Source organism: Hypomesus nipponensis, chromosome 24 (assembly GCF_054491055.1).
Source record: "Hypomesus nipponensis isolate SF chromosome 24, ASM5449105v1, whole genome shotgun sequence".
In the NCBI taxonomy this organism is placed as follows: Eukaryota; Metazoa; Chordata; class Actinopteri; order Osmeriformes; family Osmeridae; genus Hypomesus; species Hypomesus nipponensis.
In genome coordinates, this window is record NC_140384.1 from 1,924,728 (window position 1) to 1,942,729 (window position 18,002).

The window sequence follows — 18,002 nt, forward strand, 5'->3', positions numbered from 1 at the left end:
TGTGAGGGCCCTGTATAAAAGAACCCTGGAGCTCGATTATAAGAGGCTTTTAATTTAAAAAACAAGGCTGGAGACAGAAAAACTGGAATATGAGAAGAGTACATGACTAAATGAATGACACTAAACTTAGTTACACTGACATCTTTTTCTGTGTTGATTGTGGAGGGAAAACACATGAGGATGTATTTGTTTTTATACCTTTTGTGGCTTTTTTGTTGTGCCTTTTGAATCTTTTGTGGGGGTTTTCACGACTTCTCTCTTTCAATGTCCCGTTTGTTATTCTTGAAAAATACTATAGAAGTGAATGAAACATCACAATTCAATGAAAGTAGTGAAATGATCATTTACGTATCACTTGTGAAGAACTTTGTACAGATACCCAGTGTTGTTTTTGATTTGAAAGGTTTACTTGAAATAAACCCCAATTTATGATATGGAAATTATTAGAAAATTGGTCAAAGCAACCCAAGGACAAAAGGGTTAATAGGAGAATGCTGAGGTGTTCTCGGCTAATGCTGCGGTGTTCTCGGCTAATGCTGCGGTGTTCTTGGCTAATGCTGCGGTGTTTTCGGCTGATGTGTGAACCAATGCTGTTGTGTTGTAAGTAGTAGATATGAAATGAAATGTAGCGTTTTTATAAATGTTTCGTTTTTGTTAATGTCGTTGTGTTTTCAACTTTTGTTTGCTTCGGTAATGTTGCTGTGGTGTGCACCCGTGGGCCACCGTATGAAACCTCCCAAGTTGATAACTAATAGTAGGTCAAATAATGTTTTCATTACTAGTTTCTTGTAAATGTAGGCCTATGTTTAAATGAGCAAATGATTAAGTTGTTAAATATGATAGCCATCATTTGCATACATTTCCAGAACGGAAATCAGAACATTGAGTGAAAAACCTTGAACCTTGTTCATTTTGTCAACATATTAGAGTCCACAGTTTTTACAAATGGTACTTTGGATATCTCTTTTTCATCACTCCATTAATCAGAATATGGTGGCAACAGCCAATAAATAAATCCGTAAAAAATTGCGCGGCAGACCGTGTTCTTGCTCAGGTTCTCCGCATCACCCACACAAAATACCCAGAGCGAAATAACGAAACGCTATGCATTCAGCCAGTGGGACTGAGTGTACAGATTCAATGCTGGCAATATACGTAATTCCCTCTGATAAGAATCTATAGGCCTATCTTTCAGAAAGATACTCATGAGGGAATGCGAAAGGCTTTTGTCGGTCTCTAAATGTTCTGGCTCTTCTGAGCGCACCTCTCACTATCCGCGCACCAAGCGCCACAGGATTTTCTATGAACGGTGACGACATGATCGTCAAGAATGAGTTATTGGGCGGGGTTTTTATACCGGATGATCTCTGATCTCCAACTTGACCTGCTCCCGACCAGGTTAGCCGTTCAGCATGTGTTACCATGGCGATCTCCCCCGGTAACAAGTGATCCACCGTCGTAGTACAGAAAACCCTGGGTTGAACCTGAAGTTACCTCGCTAACGCCAAATCTTGATTCGTAGTACAGGCCCCCGATCAGCGGCGTAACAATGACATGGCGGGCCCGAGTGCAGATCTCACCAACGGGCCCCTTAACCGACCTATCATCAGGCGAAATTATTGAGTGTTGAGCTTAGCGAGGCGCATGGAAATTGACTTATTATCAGTGTTGTGTCTGAACACGTTCAAAACTTGATGACAAACTTAAACTCAGAAGATAGAATTACAAAAAATGTCCCAATATACCTGAATTCACCCTAAGCGGGCAGAGCGGCCCACTGTGAATTCTACCGATGGCCTGAAAACTCATAATAAACAATATTTTGGGGGGTGCATTCGGGGTGCTTTGGTCTTTCTTGGGGGTGCTGAAGCACCACCTAGCCCCTCCCTGGCGCTGCCCGTTTCGCCGATGCTGTGTGGCTTACCCGCCTTTGCAAAAGGCCTACGTAATGCAACGAGATATGATGTCTCAGTTAGGGTTAGCCTCTTTGCAGACCACACATTGTGGCTTTTGAACATCGGATGGCCCTTTCCAAGAAAATCCCAACTTTATATATACCTAGTCATATTTACTGCGCTTCCTGCTGGCTTCAGACATTTTCTATCGGCAAAGTTGCAAAGTCGGCAAAGTTGCTGTCTGCTAGTTGCTGTCTGCTAGCTAAAGATGTTTCGTGTCAAGTATACTTTACATGCTGTCCGGACTGAGAGAGTGATTAAATGACAGTAAAATATGTATATTCCATACATCTACCAAATCATTATTTTCCAGATAGCATTTTTTTTTTTTCAATAATATAAAAATAAAAAAAATTGCCGCCTACCCTGAAACTCTGACGCGCCTCCCCTAAAACTCTTTGGCGCCCCCCAGGGGAGGCACGCCCCACACTTTGAAAACCCCTCCAATAGACCATAGCGGTAACGACATGATCGCCGACATGTGTGTGGTGGTTACCATAGCGACGGTGCGTTTTGTTGATGACGCGCAGCATGTATGTCCAACCTCTCGAGCTACTCTTGGCTAGTATAAAATCACGTTATGGTTTGTGGGAGACCAAGTTCATCGTCCTGCAGTCAGTTTCACGTGTACTTTATTTTGAGTTTATATACCACAATTTAAGAAAAAAAAAAATGAAATAAGAAAGAAATACAGAGGACACGACCTCGGTGTCCTCAATGGTAGTTACGGCCATGTGTGGGTGGGCTATAGAATCTTTGACCACATATTACCCAGATAATTACTTAATAAAAACGAGATTTGTTTCAAAAGGCAAATGAGGCAAAATGAATTATTTGCTGTTGTTAAGACTGACTATTGTTAAAATATTTATTGGGCAGGTGAGAATAACTGACACCATAATTGAGAAATGTTTGCGAATTAATCGGACTGGATCATATGTTAACCTTTCTGTGATTTACGCGGAGCAGTTCTTCAGGTAGAGTTCTCACTTGAGATCGAGGACGGGCCCCCTTTCGCCACGGGCCCTAGTGCAGCTGCACTCCCTATAGTTACGCCACTGCCCCCGATGTTCCTCGTACCAGTCCCCGATGCAACCTCTTGCTTACAGTCAGGTAGCTTAGCAAAATAATGGCGACACGGTGGACAAAAGCACCACATTTTTTCCACATGCTCTCCGTCACCATACATTTCAATTTAGAGGGGGGTCCACTTCAATCAAGATGGTGGATGGCGGCCATCTTGGATTTCCACGCTGTTCGCATTTAAAACTATATACACACAAATAAGTAAGTGATGTTCCCACCAGTCTCATATATGTATATATATATATATATATATATATATATATATATATATATATATATATATAGGCTACATATATATACATACATGAGACTGGTGGGAACATCACTTACTTATATTCTGATATATATATATATATATATATATATATATATATATATATATATATATATATATATATATATATATATATATATGTATTAGTGCTGTCAAACGATTAAAATATTTAATCGTGATTAATCGCATTAATGTCATAGTTAACTTGTGATTAATCACAATTAATCGCACATTTTTATCTATTCTAAATGTCCCTTGATTTATTTTGGTCCCATTCTTTTTTCATATGCTCTTAAATGCTTTTATCAACATGGAAAAGTGGTTCGGATTGCTTGGTGCAAATATTTTTTTTATTGAAAACAACACTGCAATTTCCTGGCTTTGACGAGGGGGCGGAGAATTTGCATCAGCTGTATGCTTGGCCATCAAGTTGTATTTCAGACTGCTGCATGATAGCTCAGTTTACAACGACAAAACACACAGATCACTTTGGTCTTTGTCAATGGAACCATTTGGCAACTTTTTAAAAGTAAACCATTCAGAATCTTATTGGCATCCATTTCGGCGTCTCGCGCTCGCCATCCACTCAAAACGTAACGTTAACCTACTACCAGAGAATGTCTAATATCCGTAAACGGGCTCTGCTACTACTTTTTAGCCGGCTCGCAAGCCAAACAAGTGTGTGTGGCGTGCCTGTTGTTTTGTTTCCGGTCTAGCTAGATACGGTGTGGTGTTGTAGTTTTTCTACCGTCGGTAGTTGTTGCAACAGCATGTGAAATAAACTACAAAGTTTGCTTGGCCAAAAAGAGCGTTAATCGCGCGATTAAAAAAAATTGACGACGTTAATTTGGGTTTGCGTTCACGCCGTTAATAACGCGTTAAACTGACAGCACTAATATATAACACATCTTTAACATGATGTGGTAACTCCATCCAACTGACATGTAAATGACAGTATTCAAAAAAATCCTTCTCTTTATTTTGACGTACAAATAAAAAGACAATTATATAAAAAAACAGACCATTGAAACTTCCAGCTTTGTGAACACCCTATTTTGTGGGGGCTTCAGTTGGAAAACACATTTTGGAAAATGCAAGTCAACGGTAAAAGTAAATACGTTTCAGAGATGTGATGGGGAAATTATCCAATATTATTTTACAATAAAATATCTTCTCTTGCTATACAAATAAACTAAAATATTCTACCTTAAGCTCCTGATATATGTTGAAGTCTGGCAGATAATTTCACTTAACATGCTTTTCCCCCCGTTCACCCAACTTTATTCAACAAAATGATCAGAACTTAAAAACCTTTGTCATTTGTAACAAGGTACATGTTCTGTATCAGTTGTGTAAGTATATTGAAACATATTTCAATAAAGAATATATAATTCATAGAGTAGAAATGAGAAAAGAGGCAAGTAAAGGAGAAAAGGTTTACCAGAAACTTTGTTTGATAATTTATGAAAAAGTTTGAAAGTGAATCAGAAGCTGACATAGAGGGAATAAGAAACAAATGAAACCAACAAAACAGGCTCAAAATAAATAACAGTAAATACTTCCAGTCTCATACAGATTCTGCTGCTTTCTCCACCACTATAACACTCCTTTTTACCCTCACCTCAGAGTTCCCCTCTCCTGTTGACACCTGCACCACCTGGATTTCCACTCCTGCCTCTTTCAGCCTCACAACATCCTCCTCACACATCTCTGTCATCACCTCATCCTCCATCCCCAGGGCCGCCTGCTCCATTGCCACAACATCCACGGGCTCCACAGTAACATGCTCCACATGCATGCTATCCTCGAGCAAGATGGCCTCTCCATGTGTCCCAATGGAGATGCCAATGTTTGGGTCAGCAATGAGCTCCTGGACGCCGTGCGCTTCTGTGAAGTGGACTTGTAGGTCTTGGGGCTGGGTGAACCATAAGTCACACATGGTGCAGTGGTTAGGCTTGTCTCCTGTATGGGTCACCAGGTGGTCCTTGAACAAGTCCCAGCAGTTGAAAACACTGTTGCATACCTGAGGCCATTTTTTGGGGTTAAGTCAGAAAATGTGAAAGAGAGATAAACAACACCTTTGTTGTACGAAAGTCTGTACTTCTAAAAAATTTGACATTTGCAACAAGGTTACACATGTTCACATACCTGACATTCATAAAGCTTCTTGCGGCCCTTCTTGGCCCCAGAGCCATTTTGACAAGCTGTCATGTGACATTTCAGTGTGCTGTTTCGGGCAAAGCGCTCATGGCAGTCAGGACACTCATAGGGCTTCTCACCTGCATATGGGTCCAATCAGAGTACACAACCGTCACCATATATTGTGTTATTCTCACTTATACTAATACACACACACAAACATAATTATGCTTGCTGTAAAATTATTCTTAAAAATGTAACTTACAGTTTAGGAATAAACAAACTTTTTTTGTGTTATCTTTTTAAGAGTGGGATGATTTAGCCAAAGGTTTGGTAGCCAACATCCATGCATTGTTTGTTAATAAAGAAGGACAATCGGTACTCTTCCCTGGTTTGTAATCACTCTCACCGGTGTGCTTCCGCAAGTGCTCCTTAAAATGTCCAAAATGATCAAACTGTTTGTCGCAGTACTCGCAAGTGTGCAGTTTCTTCTGAGGCTTCTGACCTCGAGATAGCTCCTCTGCCTCAAAGTGAAAGGTGTTGATGTGCTGTTTGAGTGCCCCTTCTCGCGTGTAGGCCTTCCCGCAGTGTCTACACACGTGTGGCTTGTCCAGTGAGATAACATGCGCTCGCATGTGCTGTTTGAGGTGGTAGTAGAGCTTGAAGCTGCGGTCGCATTTATTGCAGCGGAACATGTTGTCTAGCTGGGAGATCTGGACTTCCACCACTTCCACATTCTCTAGAACTTTTGAGTCTGCCACAGTCTCCTCCTGGTATATCAGCTCCTGGAAGAAAAATACACCAGCACACCACATTGTTAGTTTGTCAATGAACCAACACAGCTATTTCCACAATGCTGTATTTATGAACGATATTAACTACTATTAAAACCTACTATTATAATTTTAAATAAATACTTTCAATACATTTCTATACTTAAACAAATATGATAGAGGCAAAATTTCAGCAGGTGCGATACCTCTGGATCCTCCTTCTTCACTACATGCCGTGATGTTTCCCCCTTTTGGTACTTGCTGGTGATGTCAGCAAGCAGTGCTAACGCAGAATCATCTGAGGCCTGCTGGGCGTTCCTGGCTGCATCCACCACCTCTTCCAGCCCAGCCTCCTCCACCTCAATGGCCCCCTCTCCAATCACCTCTATCTCTACCTACCAGGAATAGAAGCTGGGGTCACCACGGAAATTCAGATTATGAAAACAGACATCTAAGAAAACGCCACTTAAAACCGGGATTACACCGGGCACCTCTGCGGCTCACTGAGGTTTTTTTCCGTCCTCCACGCAGCATCAACTCTCACCGGGTTGGGTTAGGGTAGGTAACGTTGGTGAGAATAACTTTTTACAGTATTTGCTTAAATAAACTTGACATTTTGTTAGCAATCAATAAATATAAAAGATTGACGGTAAAATGAAATCAATCCAATATTTGTGGGCGTTACAGGACTGTAATAAATACGACCAATCATTAAGGTTGGACCGGCACTAATGATTAGACGGCATTCGGACTGAATGCAATGATTGGACGGATTACTTGTCTGTCTACCTACCTTCCGGCAGTAGTCAGGCAGCACGTTCATTTGTTTTGGGAGAGTGGCTTTGAAGGGACAGGGTGGGATATTTTATTTTTTATTGCTAGGATATTAAAATTTACCTACCCTACCTTTAATTGTGTTTATTGTTATGTCCTACTTTGTTGTGCTCTAGCCGTAAATAAAATGAATACACGTAAAAGTACAGTTATGAAAAACATAGATAAAAGATCTGTAGTTGTAGTCGTTAAAAATACATTCATCCTCAATTATTTTGTATCTATATTTCACTGTAAACTCTGCGGTTTGGACTAGGCTAGCCTAGACTAGCCTATAGAAGATGCCCATAATATAAAAATGAAAGCAGGTCATCATATGAGCAGGTGTCATAGGTCATAGCAGGTCATATGAGCAGGTGTCATATACTTTTGTCCATTCAGTGTACAGAATTTTTCATGTAGCTAATGGCTAATTATTCATCCTGAAAAACTCCACCCAAATAATGGATGTTATCAAGAATTAAGAAAAGTTGCCAAAGTAAGCCATCACCAGCAGTTTGCCCATCTCTAACCTGCTCAGTCTCCACTGAGGGCAGAGTCTCGGTGATGACGTTTGATGTTTCGGAAATCTTCCTCTTCATTGAATTGCTCTTCCCCATCAATGGCTGGGAAGGACTAAAGTTGGAGCTGTCACTTACCCTACAATTAGAGAATGGAGAGAAATGAGTCAATTCCAAACTTAATGAAACTAAAATGAAAACCAAACTGTGAAAAACTATTGATAACAAATACAAATAGTTCACATACAACTGGAAATTAACACATTATATTCCTCCTGACAAGCTACATTACACAAATAATAAATAGATAATAAAAATAGATAGTTTTTATTGTGAATAATGTTAACTGTCCAGAAATAATATATTCTACTTAAACAGAGTACGGTTGTGGTCCTACCTGTTGTTGAGAGCCTTGATGGCCCCCTGCATCTGGAGGTATTCTGCTGCCTTCCAAACGTCGCTAACCTCCTCCTGCCCACTGACAACCAGGGTTGCAGTGTAGGTGAACTCCATCAACTGCCTGAAGGCCGAGTTACTAACTCCTATCAGACAATGATGAGACATATTACACAAGTATCTTTTGGAAATAAAGATATAAAAAATGGGGCTATTCCCTTAAATGTAATTCTAGCTGTATTACATAAAGAGCATTTAAACTATAGCCAAAGGTTTATTTAATATAATTGTCATTGTTTAAATACAGTTTAAAAGATTGTGAATGGAACACAAATTACCATTGAAAATTCAAATAACATTATTTTTTTCAGACTAACTTTTTTAAACAAGTATTATTAGAGGAGCTAAATGGGCGGTGGCGCTGCTCTGCATTGGCACGCAGAAGAGTTTGTGTTGTTTGACTGTTGTTCAATTTTAACGAGGCGTATAGATCGATTATTTAAGATGTCAGCTAACATCGGCAGATCGGGATTATTGTTGCCGGTTCTATGGATTACTTTCAAACTTTTCACATGGATAGTCACTCATTACTTATGGGAGGAAGGAGCTGCTACACTTGGGTCAGCGAGCACCGTGCCAGCCATGCTTCTGCGTTTTTCGAAAAACGGACACATGGGAACGCCCTCATTTCCGTGGAACGCCCTCTACGAGCTCTCCGTCAGCCCTCGGAGAGCCTCGGAGAGCTTGACGTGCACCTCCTGAATTTTCTAACTATCTGTCGTAATTTCGGAGACCTACGGAGAACTACCCCCTTGGCTGTGATTGGTCAGTATTAAGAACCGCTTGCGTCAGGGGCGGGGTTGCCGTGATAAACAGGACGAACAGAATCGTTTGACCGCCATTGCTGTATTTTTTTAAATTCATATTTCATCTTAACGGTACATGTAAATCAGCATCTGAATTCAAATGTGACGAGAAATGGGCAATGTAGTTGCTGAAAATGTGCATATTTTATTGATGAAAAGGTTAATTTGTAAATTTGTCCGACTTCGTGGTAACCTAGGTAAATAAACACTTGACGACATCTTACAAAAAACCATTGCGCCACCTACTCTTCTGGCGGTGAATTGTTTTCAGCACCCACAGCCTACGGAGAACCATAACCGCAGTCTATCCATCCGTATCCGTGTGCCCGCCCATCCGTTAACGGAGACGCAGAAGCATATGTCGGCCTTTCCCGGCAGAATGCTTGCTAACGGCGGAGTGTCACCGGCCCCCCACACGGATTACGGGAGAGAGGCGGCATTCGCTGGCGCATTCAAGCAAGATGCACAAAGCCGCCGCTCCCCACAATCATTCTCTCTAACGTAAGATCACTGAGAAATCATATCGACAAGCTTCTTGCGTCTGCACAATACCTTTACGAGTACAGAGACTGCTGTCTTCTATGCTTCTATGCTTCTCTGAAACTTTGCTAAACACTTCAGGAGATAATGACAGTCTGGCACTTCCGGGTTTTGGGACACTGGTACATCTGGATAGAGATCCCCTAGCAACGAGGAAAATGTGTGCTTGTAGAGCAAATGGTGTACAAATTACATCATTAGGCACACAATAATTACTCCTCAAATTGATCTTGTCTCTCAGAAAAAGCTATTTGCCACGAGAATTTGGTCAGATTTTCGTGACAGTGGTTTATTTTCCTCCAGATGGGTTTTCACCGCGCGTCATCAGACCGGAAGTCGCCATATTGGAGGCACTCCGCATCACAACAAAGCACAGGCACTGAAGTATATACCGAACGTCGTCAAGGAAAATGGTTAATTATTGCCGTGTTTCAGGTTGTACCAATAGGACAGATTGAGAAAAACATTTGCTATATTATCGACTTCTAAAAGTTATTAAAAACCAGGGAGAGGAATGTCAGAGATTATCAAAGTAAAGGAGGCGCTTGTGGTTGGCAATGCTCAACGAAGATCTACCAGGGAAAAAACACAAGTGAGAGTCACTTGGCTACACCTTGAGTATCGCAATGATATCATACAGTTAAGGTTAGGTTGGTTAAAGACGTTATTGCATTACTTACTTTGGCCTTCACAACACAACGGTCGTTGATAACTTGGTACTGCGTCTCCCTCACCCATCCACACACCATCTGGTTATAGGCCTCCAAACCTTTGTAGGATTTAAGGTCTACCGCTGTGTATGGGCTTGGCGGGAAAACCAGGTAGTTGACTATATTGGGATATGCAACTGAAGGAAGAATCACCGGGTCGTCACGGATCCAAGAGGGAGCTAACTCGTACTGTAGGGATCTGCACCGCCAATAAATCGTAATTTCTCGAAATATCGCACATTTTCTTGTGGTCCAAGTCCTTCCCTACATGACTTTGCATCTTGGACGCGTTTTGATGAGCTTTTCCATTGTTTGGACATGGTTACATTCACTTAAAGTATCCAAAGCGCATAATACTCCACTGTACTCTGTTCAGTTTTTTACACCGAGTGCCTCCACAATGGCCGCGCATCCAGGTTGCCGGCCAGAACGTGACGTTGGTGAAAATCCTCTATAAGGCAGCCACAGAAACTTTATCAGCTCATCCAGGATCTGGAAACCATTTTCCCAGATGCACCAAATTATTCTGGGTGATTTTTATGGGTGCTACCTTGCATCAGGCCTGCCACATTACCATCAATATGTTAAATGCCACACAAGAGGTGCTAAGACAATTGACTTATGTTATGGTAATATCAAAGACGGTTACAAGGCCATCAGGAAGCCTCTTATTGGAGCCTCAGACCATGACACAGTGCTTCTGCTTCCATCTTATAAACAAAAACTGAGAAACCTAAACTAAAATCTGTTAAAGTTGGGATGATGACAGTACTCTGGCTTTACAAGACTGTTTTGTATGTACAAATTGGGAAGTGTTTGAAAGTAATGACTTAAATGAATATACAGAAGTGGTAACTGCTTACTTACATTTCTGCGTGGAAAATGTGATGCCTACTAAACAAACTTCTCTGAAGACACATTCATTGTACATATGACCAACATTTCTATCACACTAAAATGTATGCAAATACCAAACCATGCGTTTCTGCCGATGTTAAAAAGCTTTTAATAAAAAATGAACAAGCCTTTAAAATAGGTGTACAGTTAAACAAATACAAAGAAATAATCAAATGGAAATTACCAAAGCAAAGAAGAATTATAAAGCTAAAGTGGGACAATTACTTACAAAAAATTAGGGAAAGGAGACTTGGCGTGGGATTAAAACAATGTGCGGCATGAACTCTCAACAGACCCATTCTGCATATATGCATGAGGTTGTCACCAACTTAAATACTTTTTTTGCACGATATGAAACTGACCACAAATGAATTCAGGCCTATTGTGTTGACCTCTGTACCGATGAAATGTTTTGAGCGCATAATGTTATCACACCTGAAGTCTGAAACACACAGTGTGATGCTTTACAGTTTGCTTATAAAGCGAGCAGGGGCGTAGACGATGCAACAGTTACCCTGCTAAATAAGGTCTATAATCACCTGGAAACACCATCATCCTATGTGAGGATCTTTTTTGCAGATTTCTCATCTGCTTTCAATACTGTCAGGACTAACCTTCAGGCAGATAAAATAAGCGGCCTGGGTGTTAACCACACTTTGATCAGATGGATTTATATCTTTCTTACTGATATGAAACAGTTTGTAAACATACATGGTCATTCTTATTCTGTAATCAATACAAACACTGGGGTACCACAAGGTTGCATCCTCTCTGCTTTACTTTTCACATTGTATACCAACTATTGTCTCAGCCATAGTCAAAAGTGAAATTGTACCTGCATATGAGTACCTAGGTACTAGGGCTGCAACTAACGATTATTTTAGTAATCGATTAATCTGTCGATTCTTTTTTCGATTAATCAATGAATTGGATAAAAAAACAAATCAAAAAAGAATTAATTTCCAACCCTTTATTCAAAAACAGAACTGACAGTGCAAATTCACAGTGCAAAACATCTTCAGAATGTGCACAAACAGGCACACAATTTAGAAAAAGTTATTAATATTATCGTGGATTTAATGCTATTTTCAGAGATGAGCAATTTATTTGAGTTTTGTTTAAACATTTCTGAAAATGGAAAGGTTGTGGAAGTAGGCCAGACTTTATTGAAATAATCTGGTGTATATGTATGATTTTTTGACACAATTTAAAAAAAGGTTAAAGGTCACATGACATTCTGTTTTTGAATGCTTTTATATAGGAATTAGTGGTTCCCTAATACTGTATATGAAGTCTCTTTCCCGAAATTCAGCCTTGGTGCAGAATTATAGCCACCACGAGTAGTCCCACAATGAGCTTTCCTCAGAACGCCCTGTTTCTGTGTCTGTAGCTTTAAATGCTGAATGAGGAGGAGAGGCGGCACCATGCGCTAATGTTTACAGTGGATGTATCGCAATGGCTCGTAGACCTGTTGCTGTAAAATGCCTCGAATTTGCCCATTCTCATCTGATAAACTGGGTTTGCAGAGCTGCACACTCAGTCATTTCAATGTGGGGAAAGGCGGATATCGCACGCGCCATAACACCAACAGCAGAACGTTATCCACATAACAACGAAGCGTACAACACTGCGTTACAGAATGTGTATTCACACACATACTTGATGCTATCTACCTTTACATTAGCGACATTACCTCAGGTGATGGCTGCAGAGCTAATGTTACAGCCAGATTCTAAGGGTAGCAAGCTAGGTAACCATATCACAAGCAGCAAAATTATATAGCGTTAGTTGACTTACTTGTCCGAGGTTTGAAGCTGGACCAAGGAGTAGGCTACTGATCCAGAATTTAATTTCAGACGATCAGCAAGGCTAACTTTGTATTGGCTCTAGTTAAGGAAACAGTGGTGGCTGAAATGTTTGGCACAGACATGCAGAACTTTGAGAGGTTGTGTCGGCGCATTTCCAGCGAAAATATGCGCAGAGGCTCCTTGTGACGTCAAAAGGAGCAGATTTTCAAACTGAGCGTTTGAGCCTTCATTTTATTCAAGGTGGAGAAGAACACCCTGGGCTTCGTTTACACCTATCGAAAATTCTAGCCACTGGGGGACCAAAGGCAGGCTAGGGGAACTCATATTAATGTTAAATAACCTCCTAAATTGAAGTTTTTATGTCATGTGACCTTTAAGATTTGCCAGGATTAAGCTATTTTCAAAGATCAGTGATTTTCTATCATTTTATTTGAAACTTAATTGAAAAAGTAAAGGCTGTGGAAGTATACCAGACATTATTAAGATACTCTGGTGTCTGTCTGAGGTTTTAAATTCATAAAAATATTATAAAAGTCTACATTTTTCAAAATGGTATGGGTAGTTTTCACCCGGTCCCTAGCGCGACGCTGCAAAGTAACGTCTTCCGAATGTGAGATGAATGTCGAATATGAAATTAACTTCACCGTGGTCAATTAACACACCTTTTCGACGTATTTAGTGTGAAATGCTCCCACACCTTGGATGACTTAGGTCGTACTGATTTCTCCGCCGTGTGTTTCAGAACAACGTTACTCAACAACGTCTCTCCGATGGTCTTTCCTCTACCTCCGCTTTGCTCCGCACTCAACTAAACTTTTTTTAAATACTCAAACATCTCCGCAAATCATTGAGTGGTGTAATAATCGCGCGACACAACAAATCGATAACGAAATTTGTTCGATAACGAACGCTTTTAATAATCTATTTTAATCGATTCGTTGTTGCAGCCCTATAGGTACAATTATGGACAACGTAGAACTGGTGTCAGATTTGCAAAGGCCCACTGGCAGCTGTATTTTTACAAAACCAAGGTTGTTTGTATTGATTGTCAGGCTGAGTTAAGTTATCATCGGAGTACTTCCAGCCTTAAATATCATCTGCAAACAAAACACACAGCTAGCAGCAACAGTGGTAGCAGCAGCAGCGTTCGTCCCGGTAGTAAAGGCCTACGGCAGACAACACTCAATGTTTGACAAAAATCAATGCACGCGTCAACCTCCGGCAAATTAACCATAGCGTTAGCAAAATGGATCGCCACAGCATGCAGGCTGATTTACATAGCGGAGGACGAAAGTCTGCGTGACAATTCGGATTGCGTCCAATTACCCAATTTATGAGTTACCCTCAAGAGCCACAGTCATCTCTAAGACACACAAGTTGTATGAAACCGAGAGGAAAAACATGCGAACTCACATTGGAACTCGTACCCACAGTCGCACTAACTGGTGATTATTGGACATCAGTAGCTAATCACAGCTACAGTGTAACAGTATTGTAACGGTGGAAACTGCCTTCACATGCTTTAACTGTCATGAAAACAGAGGCATGCTGCGGTGTGCACAGAAAAGTTTATGGATGTGGCAAGCAGTGGAACCTCGAGAATAAAGTAAGCACAGATGGTGCACGGACTACAGTTGCAGCAATGAGACAGCTGCCATTCGAACATTTGCCATGCACCGCTGTGAATTTTTTTGGGGGCCCATGTACAGTGAATGTGTTTTAGGAGAAGTTTACAGTTGGATGAAAAGCTGATTCAACTCATTTGGTAGAGATTCCACCTGTAGTTTTAAAACACCTAACTACGAGACGTGAAGTCTCGAGACGGGAAGTCTGGGTGACCTGAAAGAGTTCTTGTCACCTGGGGGGAAGAGACAGGTGGTCTGAAGACAATGTGGATTCAACTGTATTGTTCTAAGGATTTACCCAATGACAGAAGAAATTTGGTATAGCTTCATGTCTGTAGGAAGGACCAATCACTTTTGAGAACTGTCGTATCTATTAAATGGTCTGTTGAAGAATGTTCTGGGGGGTTCAGGGCCATCAGCTGGGTAGTGCTGGTGGGCTGGATTCTCCCGGTTCCATTCTAGAATGCTAGATGGAGCTGTATGGAATTGTCTTTGTGTTATTGTCTTATGTTTGTGTGCTGATGATGTTATGTTGGTAACGTTATTATGTTTAAATCTCCGTCAAATAAACATTAACTCTATACTTCACCCGACTTCAGCTTAAAAGATTGATTCTCCCAAAAATGTCCACGACACCGCGCACACCTTTCAACGTTCTGTTAGTGTCTCTGCAGAATAGTGCATTTGACAGTGCACTGTCAAAATGCCGAAAAGTGGTGGGGCACTTTAAACACAGTCCACCAAATATTGCAGAACTACAGAAATAGCAAGTCGTACATTTGAACAGTTGAAAACAGAGAAGCGTGTACATAAAAACAAAGATCCACTGATAGAGGCCCTAGCCCTGCATAAAACCAAATTCACCATGCCAACAAATGCTGAGCTGGAAAAGTTGCAGAAGCTGGAGACACTGCTGGAGCCCTGCAGGTAACTTTCTTCCTTTCTGGCTGCATGGTGAAGCTTAATACGTTCAGTGTCAAATCTGATATACACCGTGCTTAACAAAGCTTAACGTGTGTGTGCCATTGTTTACAACTGAGTTAAAGGGCAATTTTGTTTAGCCTTACGTACATTTTACGGATGTTTGGTATTGCTTTTTGCCTATGAAAGAATATAAAAGTGAAAGTCCCTCAGAGTTTAATTTTTAATTGTCTTTTGCAGATACTTCACTGAACTCCTTGGAGGAGAAAAGTTTGTATCCTGTTCTGTGGTGCTGCCTGCCTTATGCCATCTGTCTCGGGTGATGAAAAGTTAAGATGATGACCCAGGCTACATCCTCAAGTTCAAGCAGACCTTTACCTTGGACATGGAAAAACGCAAATGTAACAGATGTGGTCTTACAAGCTCCGTCAGAGGCATACACCACTACCAACTACGCCAACAAAAAACTAGCAATTCGTTGACGCAGGTGGCCTGTTACAAACTTGAGGCAGTTTCACCCCACACCGGATACACAAAGACAAAACAAACAACATGGCTGAAAATACAAGGAACTCAAGTGTCTGCACAGACCTGAGAGAACTCAGGTGTGGGCATTGCTTGCTGGCATTCTGAAGGAGGAGATGCCCCGACAGCAACCAGTGCAAACAGCAACGTTTGAACCTCCACAGGAGAAAGCAGCTCTCTTAGGTACTTCTGATTCTGATGAGGACTGTATTGAAAAATCTATAGAGCGCTATAGAGCCGAGCCTGTCATCAGCATTGAGGATCTTCTCTTGGAGTGGTGGTCCAAACATCCTGGGGCACACAACAAGTTAGCCTGCCTTGCTCGCAAGTACTTGGCAACACCTGCCACATCAGTACCATGTGAGAGGTTGTTTTCTCTCTCTGGGCATATTGTGCAAAAGAAGCAAGCTGCCCTGTCGTCTAGAAATGTGAACAGACGTGTGTGTCTGAGCAGCTGGCTCAGACACACACTATTGTGTCTCTTCTATTGAGAGGTTTATTGATTGGCTTTTGTGAGGGCATTACTCTGTTTTGTTGAGTAATATTGAATATTACGGAGCAGGATATTATAGTTTGAGACTACATGTCTTAAATGTATTTTATATTCAAGAACAAGTCAAATTATGTGGACTTTATTATAAAGCAGTAAAGCCTGAGTGAATACAACTCCCTCACAATTTAACCCTTGTGCTGCCTTCGGGTCACATGACCAAAAGGTTCATAACGAACCATCGTTGTGTTTTAACCTCGCAATGTGGGGGGTCTGAGACAGCCCAACGGTTAAAATAAAATGCTTCACTTTGTTTTTGTATGCGGTAAAGTTGTCGCAAACAAAGGTGGGTCACAATGACTGATGGGTCAGAATGACCCGAGGAGAACACAAGGGTTAAGCTGTGTTCCATCTGAACTTGTTATATGGACACTGTAGTATGTGACTACATGTGTTAAATTGCCATTTACACATAAAAAAAAACTAAAAAAACTTGTTTGTTCAATATTGTACAGCCTATGTGTGAGTGAATAAAACCCTCACAATTTCCTCGTTATCCTCCAGTTATTTGACGTTTTTAAGTACACCCTTTTAATGTTATTTCTAGTGGTGGGCATATATTATTTTTTGTAATCCTTTTTTGTAACGGGTTTCTCAAGCCAGGTGGCCCATTAGACCAGGGACTCATCTCCTGTTTCCAAAATGCATCACAAACTGCTTGAGAAAGCTGTTCTATTATGATAATTGGTGATGAAAATAAATTATGTTCAATAAGATGTACTTGTGTTTACCAACTGTTTATTCAGTTAAACATGAATTTTGGCTGATAAAGCTGTGCTGACGGGCTTCCCTCGGTTGCACTCACACATAGTAGTTTGACCACGACTCTTCCCCTGCGCTACATCAGTGCTTGGCCCGGCATCTTCAGCATTGGCTAAGGGATCCTTTGCGTTTACGTGGTATTAGAGACCGGAAGAACTCCTTCAGTAAACTAATTCTGCATTGCACAAGGTGCAAAAACCTTAGTCTTGTCGAGGTTTCCATTGGGAAGCTTCTTAAAAATAAATTTTCCCTAATGCAAACCCGGCGGCTGCATAGCTCCATCCATGTTAGCACATCTCGTTTGATGTGGTAATTTCATACACAAGGCATACACACAGGTTCGAAGACTCGTTCTCGCCCCCTACAGTGCAATTTGGCTAGGTATACATCCGCGCTAAAATATCAAGGTGAAAGTCATCATAGCTTGCGTAGTACAGACCCAGTGTAGTACAGACCCAGCTCCCAACCCAACTTTGAGAATAGATTAACAGCGATATTTAGTTGCGATGAATCACAATTTATCATATGAAATTATGTGATTAATCATAATTCCATATTTTAATCGCTTGAAAGCCCTAGTTTTCGTCCTTTCTGGCACTCTGCACTTTACATTGGACCTGCTGACATTGTTAAAGGGGCGATTGATTGCAAAACCGCTTTTACCTTGTCATAGTTGAATAACGACAGTTAGGTGGGTAAAATGAACATACAGTGAATATCAAAGTTCATTGACACCTCTTTCCTATGCAAATCTCAAAAAGAAAATATTTGGCTGTAAACCGCTAGCTTTTCAAACAAAACCACCGGTGTGACGTAGAACCGGGGACCGCCCTTTTTGGCT

The 18,002-nt window shown here is 41.0% G+C and overlaps 1 protein-coding gene and 1 pseudogene across 1 annotated transcript in view; one reads left to right on the forward strand and one right to left on the reverse strand.

Annotated features, from left to right (window-relative positions):
- Positions 1–4,272: 4,272 nt before the first annotated feature.
- zbtb35 (zinc finger and BTB domain containing 35) overlaps positions 4,273–18,002 on the reverse strand; it is a 34,642-nt gene continuing 20,912 nt past the window's right edge. Inside the window, exons 4-9 of the mRNA XM_084690724.1 lie at positions 7,959–8,103; positions 7,574–7,700; positions 6,434–6,622; positions 5,864–6,239; positions 5,464–5,594; positions 4,273–5,338 (exon numbers count right to left, since the gene is read on the reverse strand). Coding sequence (XP_084546850.1) covers positions 4,883–5,338; positions 5,464–5,594; positions 5,864–6,239; positions 6,434–6,622; positions 7,574–7,700; positions 7,959–8,103 — 1,424 coding nt within the window. The 3' untranslated portion in view covers positions 4,273–4,882. The remainder of the gene's footprint in view (positions 5,339–5,463; positions 5,595–5,863; positions 6,240–6,433; positions 6,623–7,573; positions 7,701–7,958; positions 8,104–18,002) is intronic.
- On the forward strand, positions 15,027–16,340 carry LOC146232666 (uncharacterized; annotated as a pseudogene).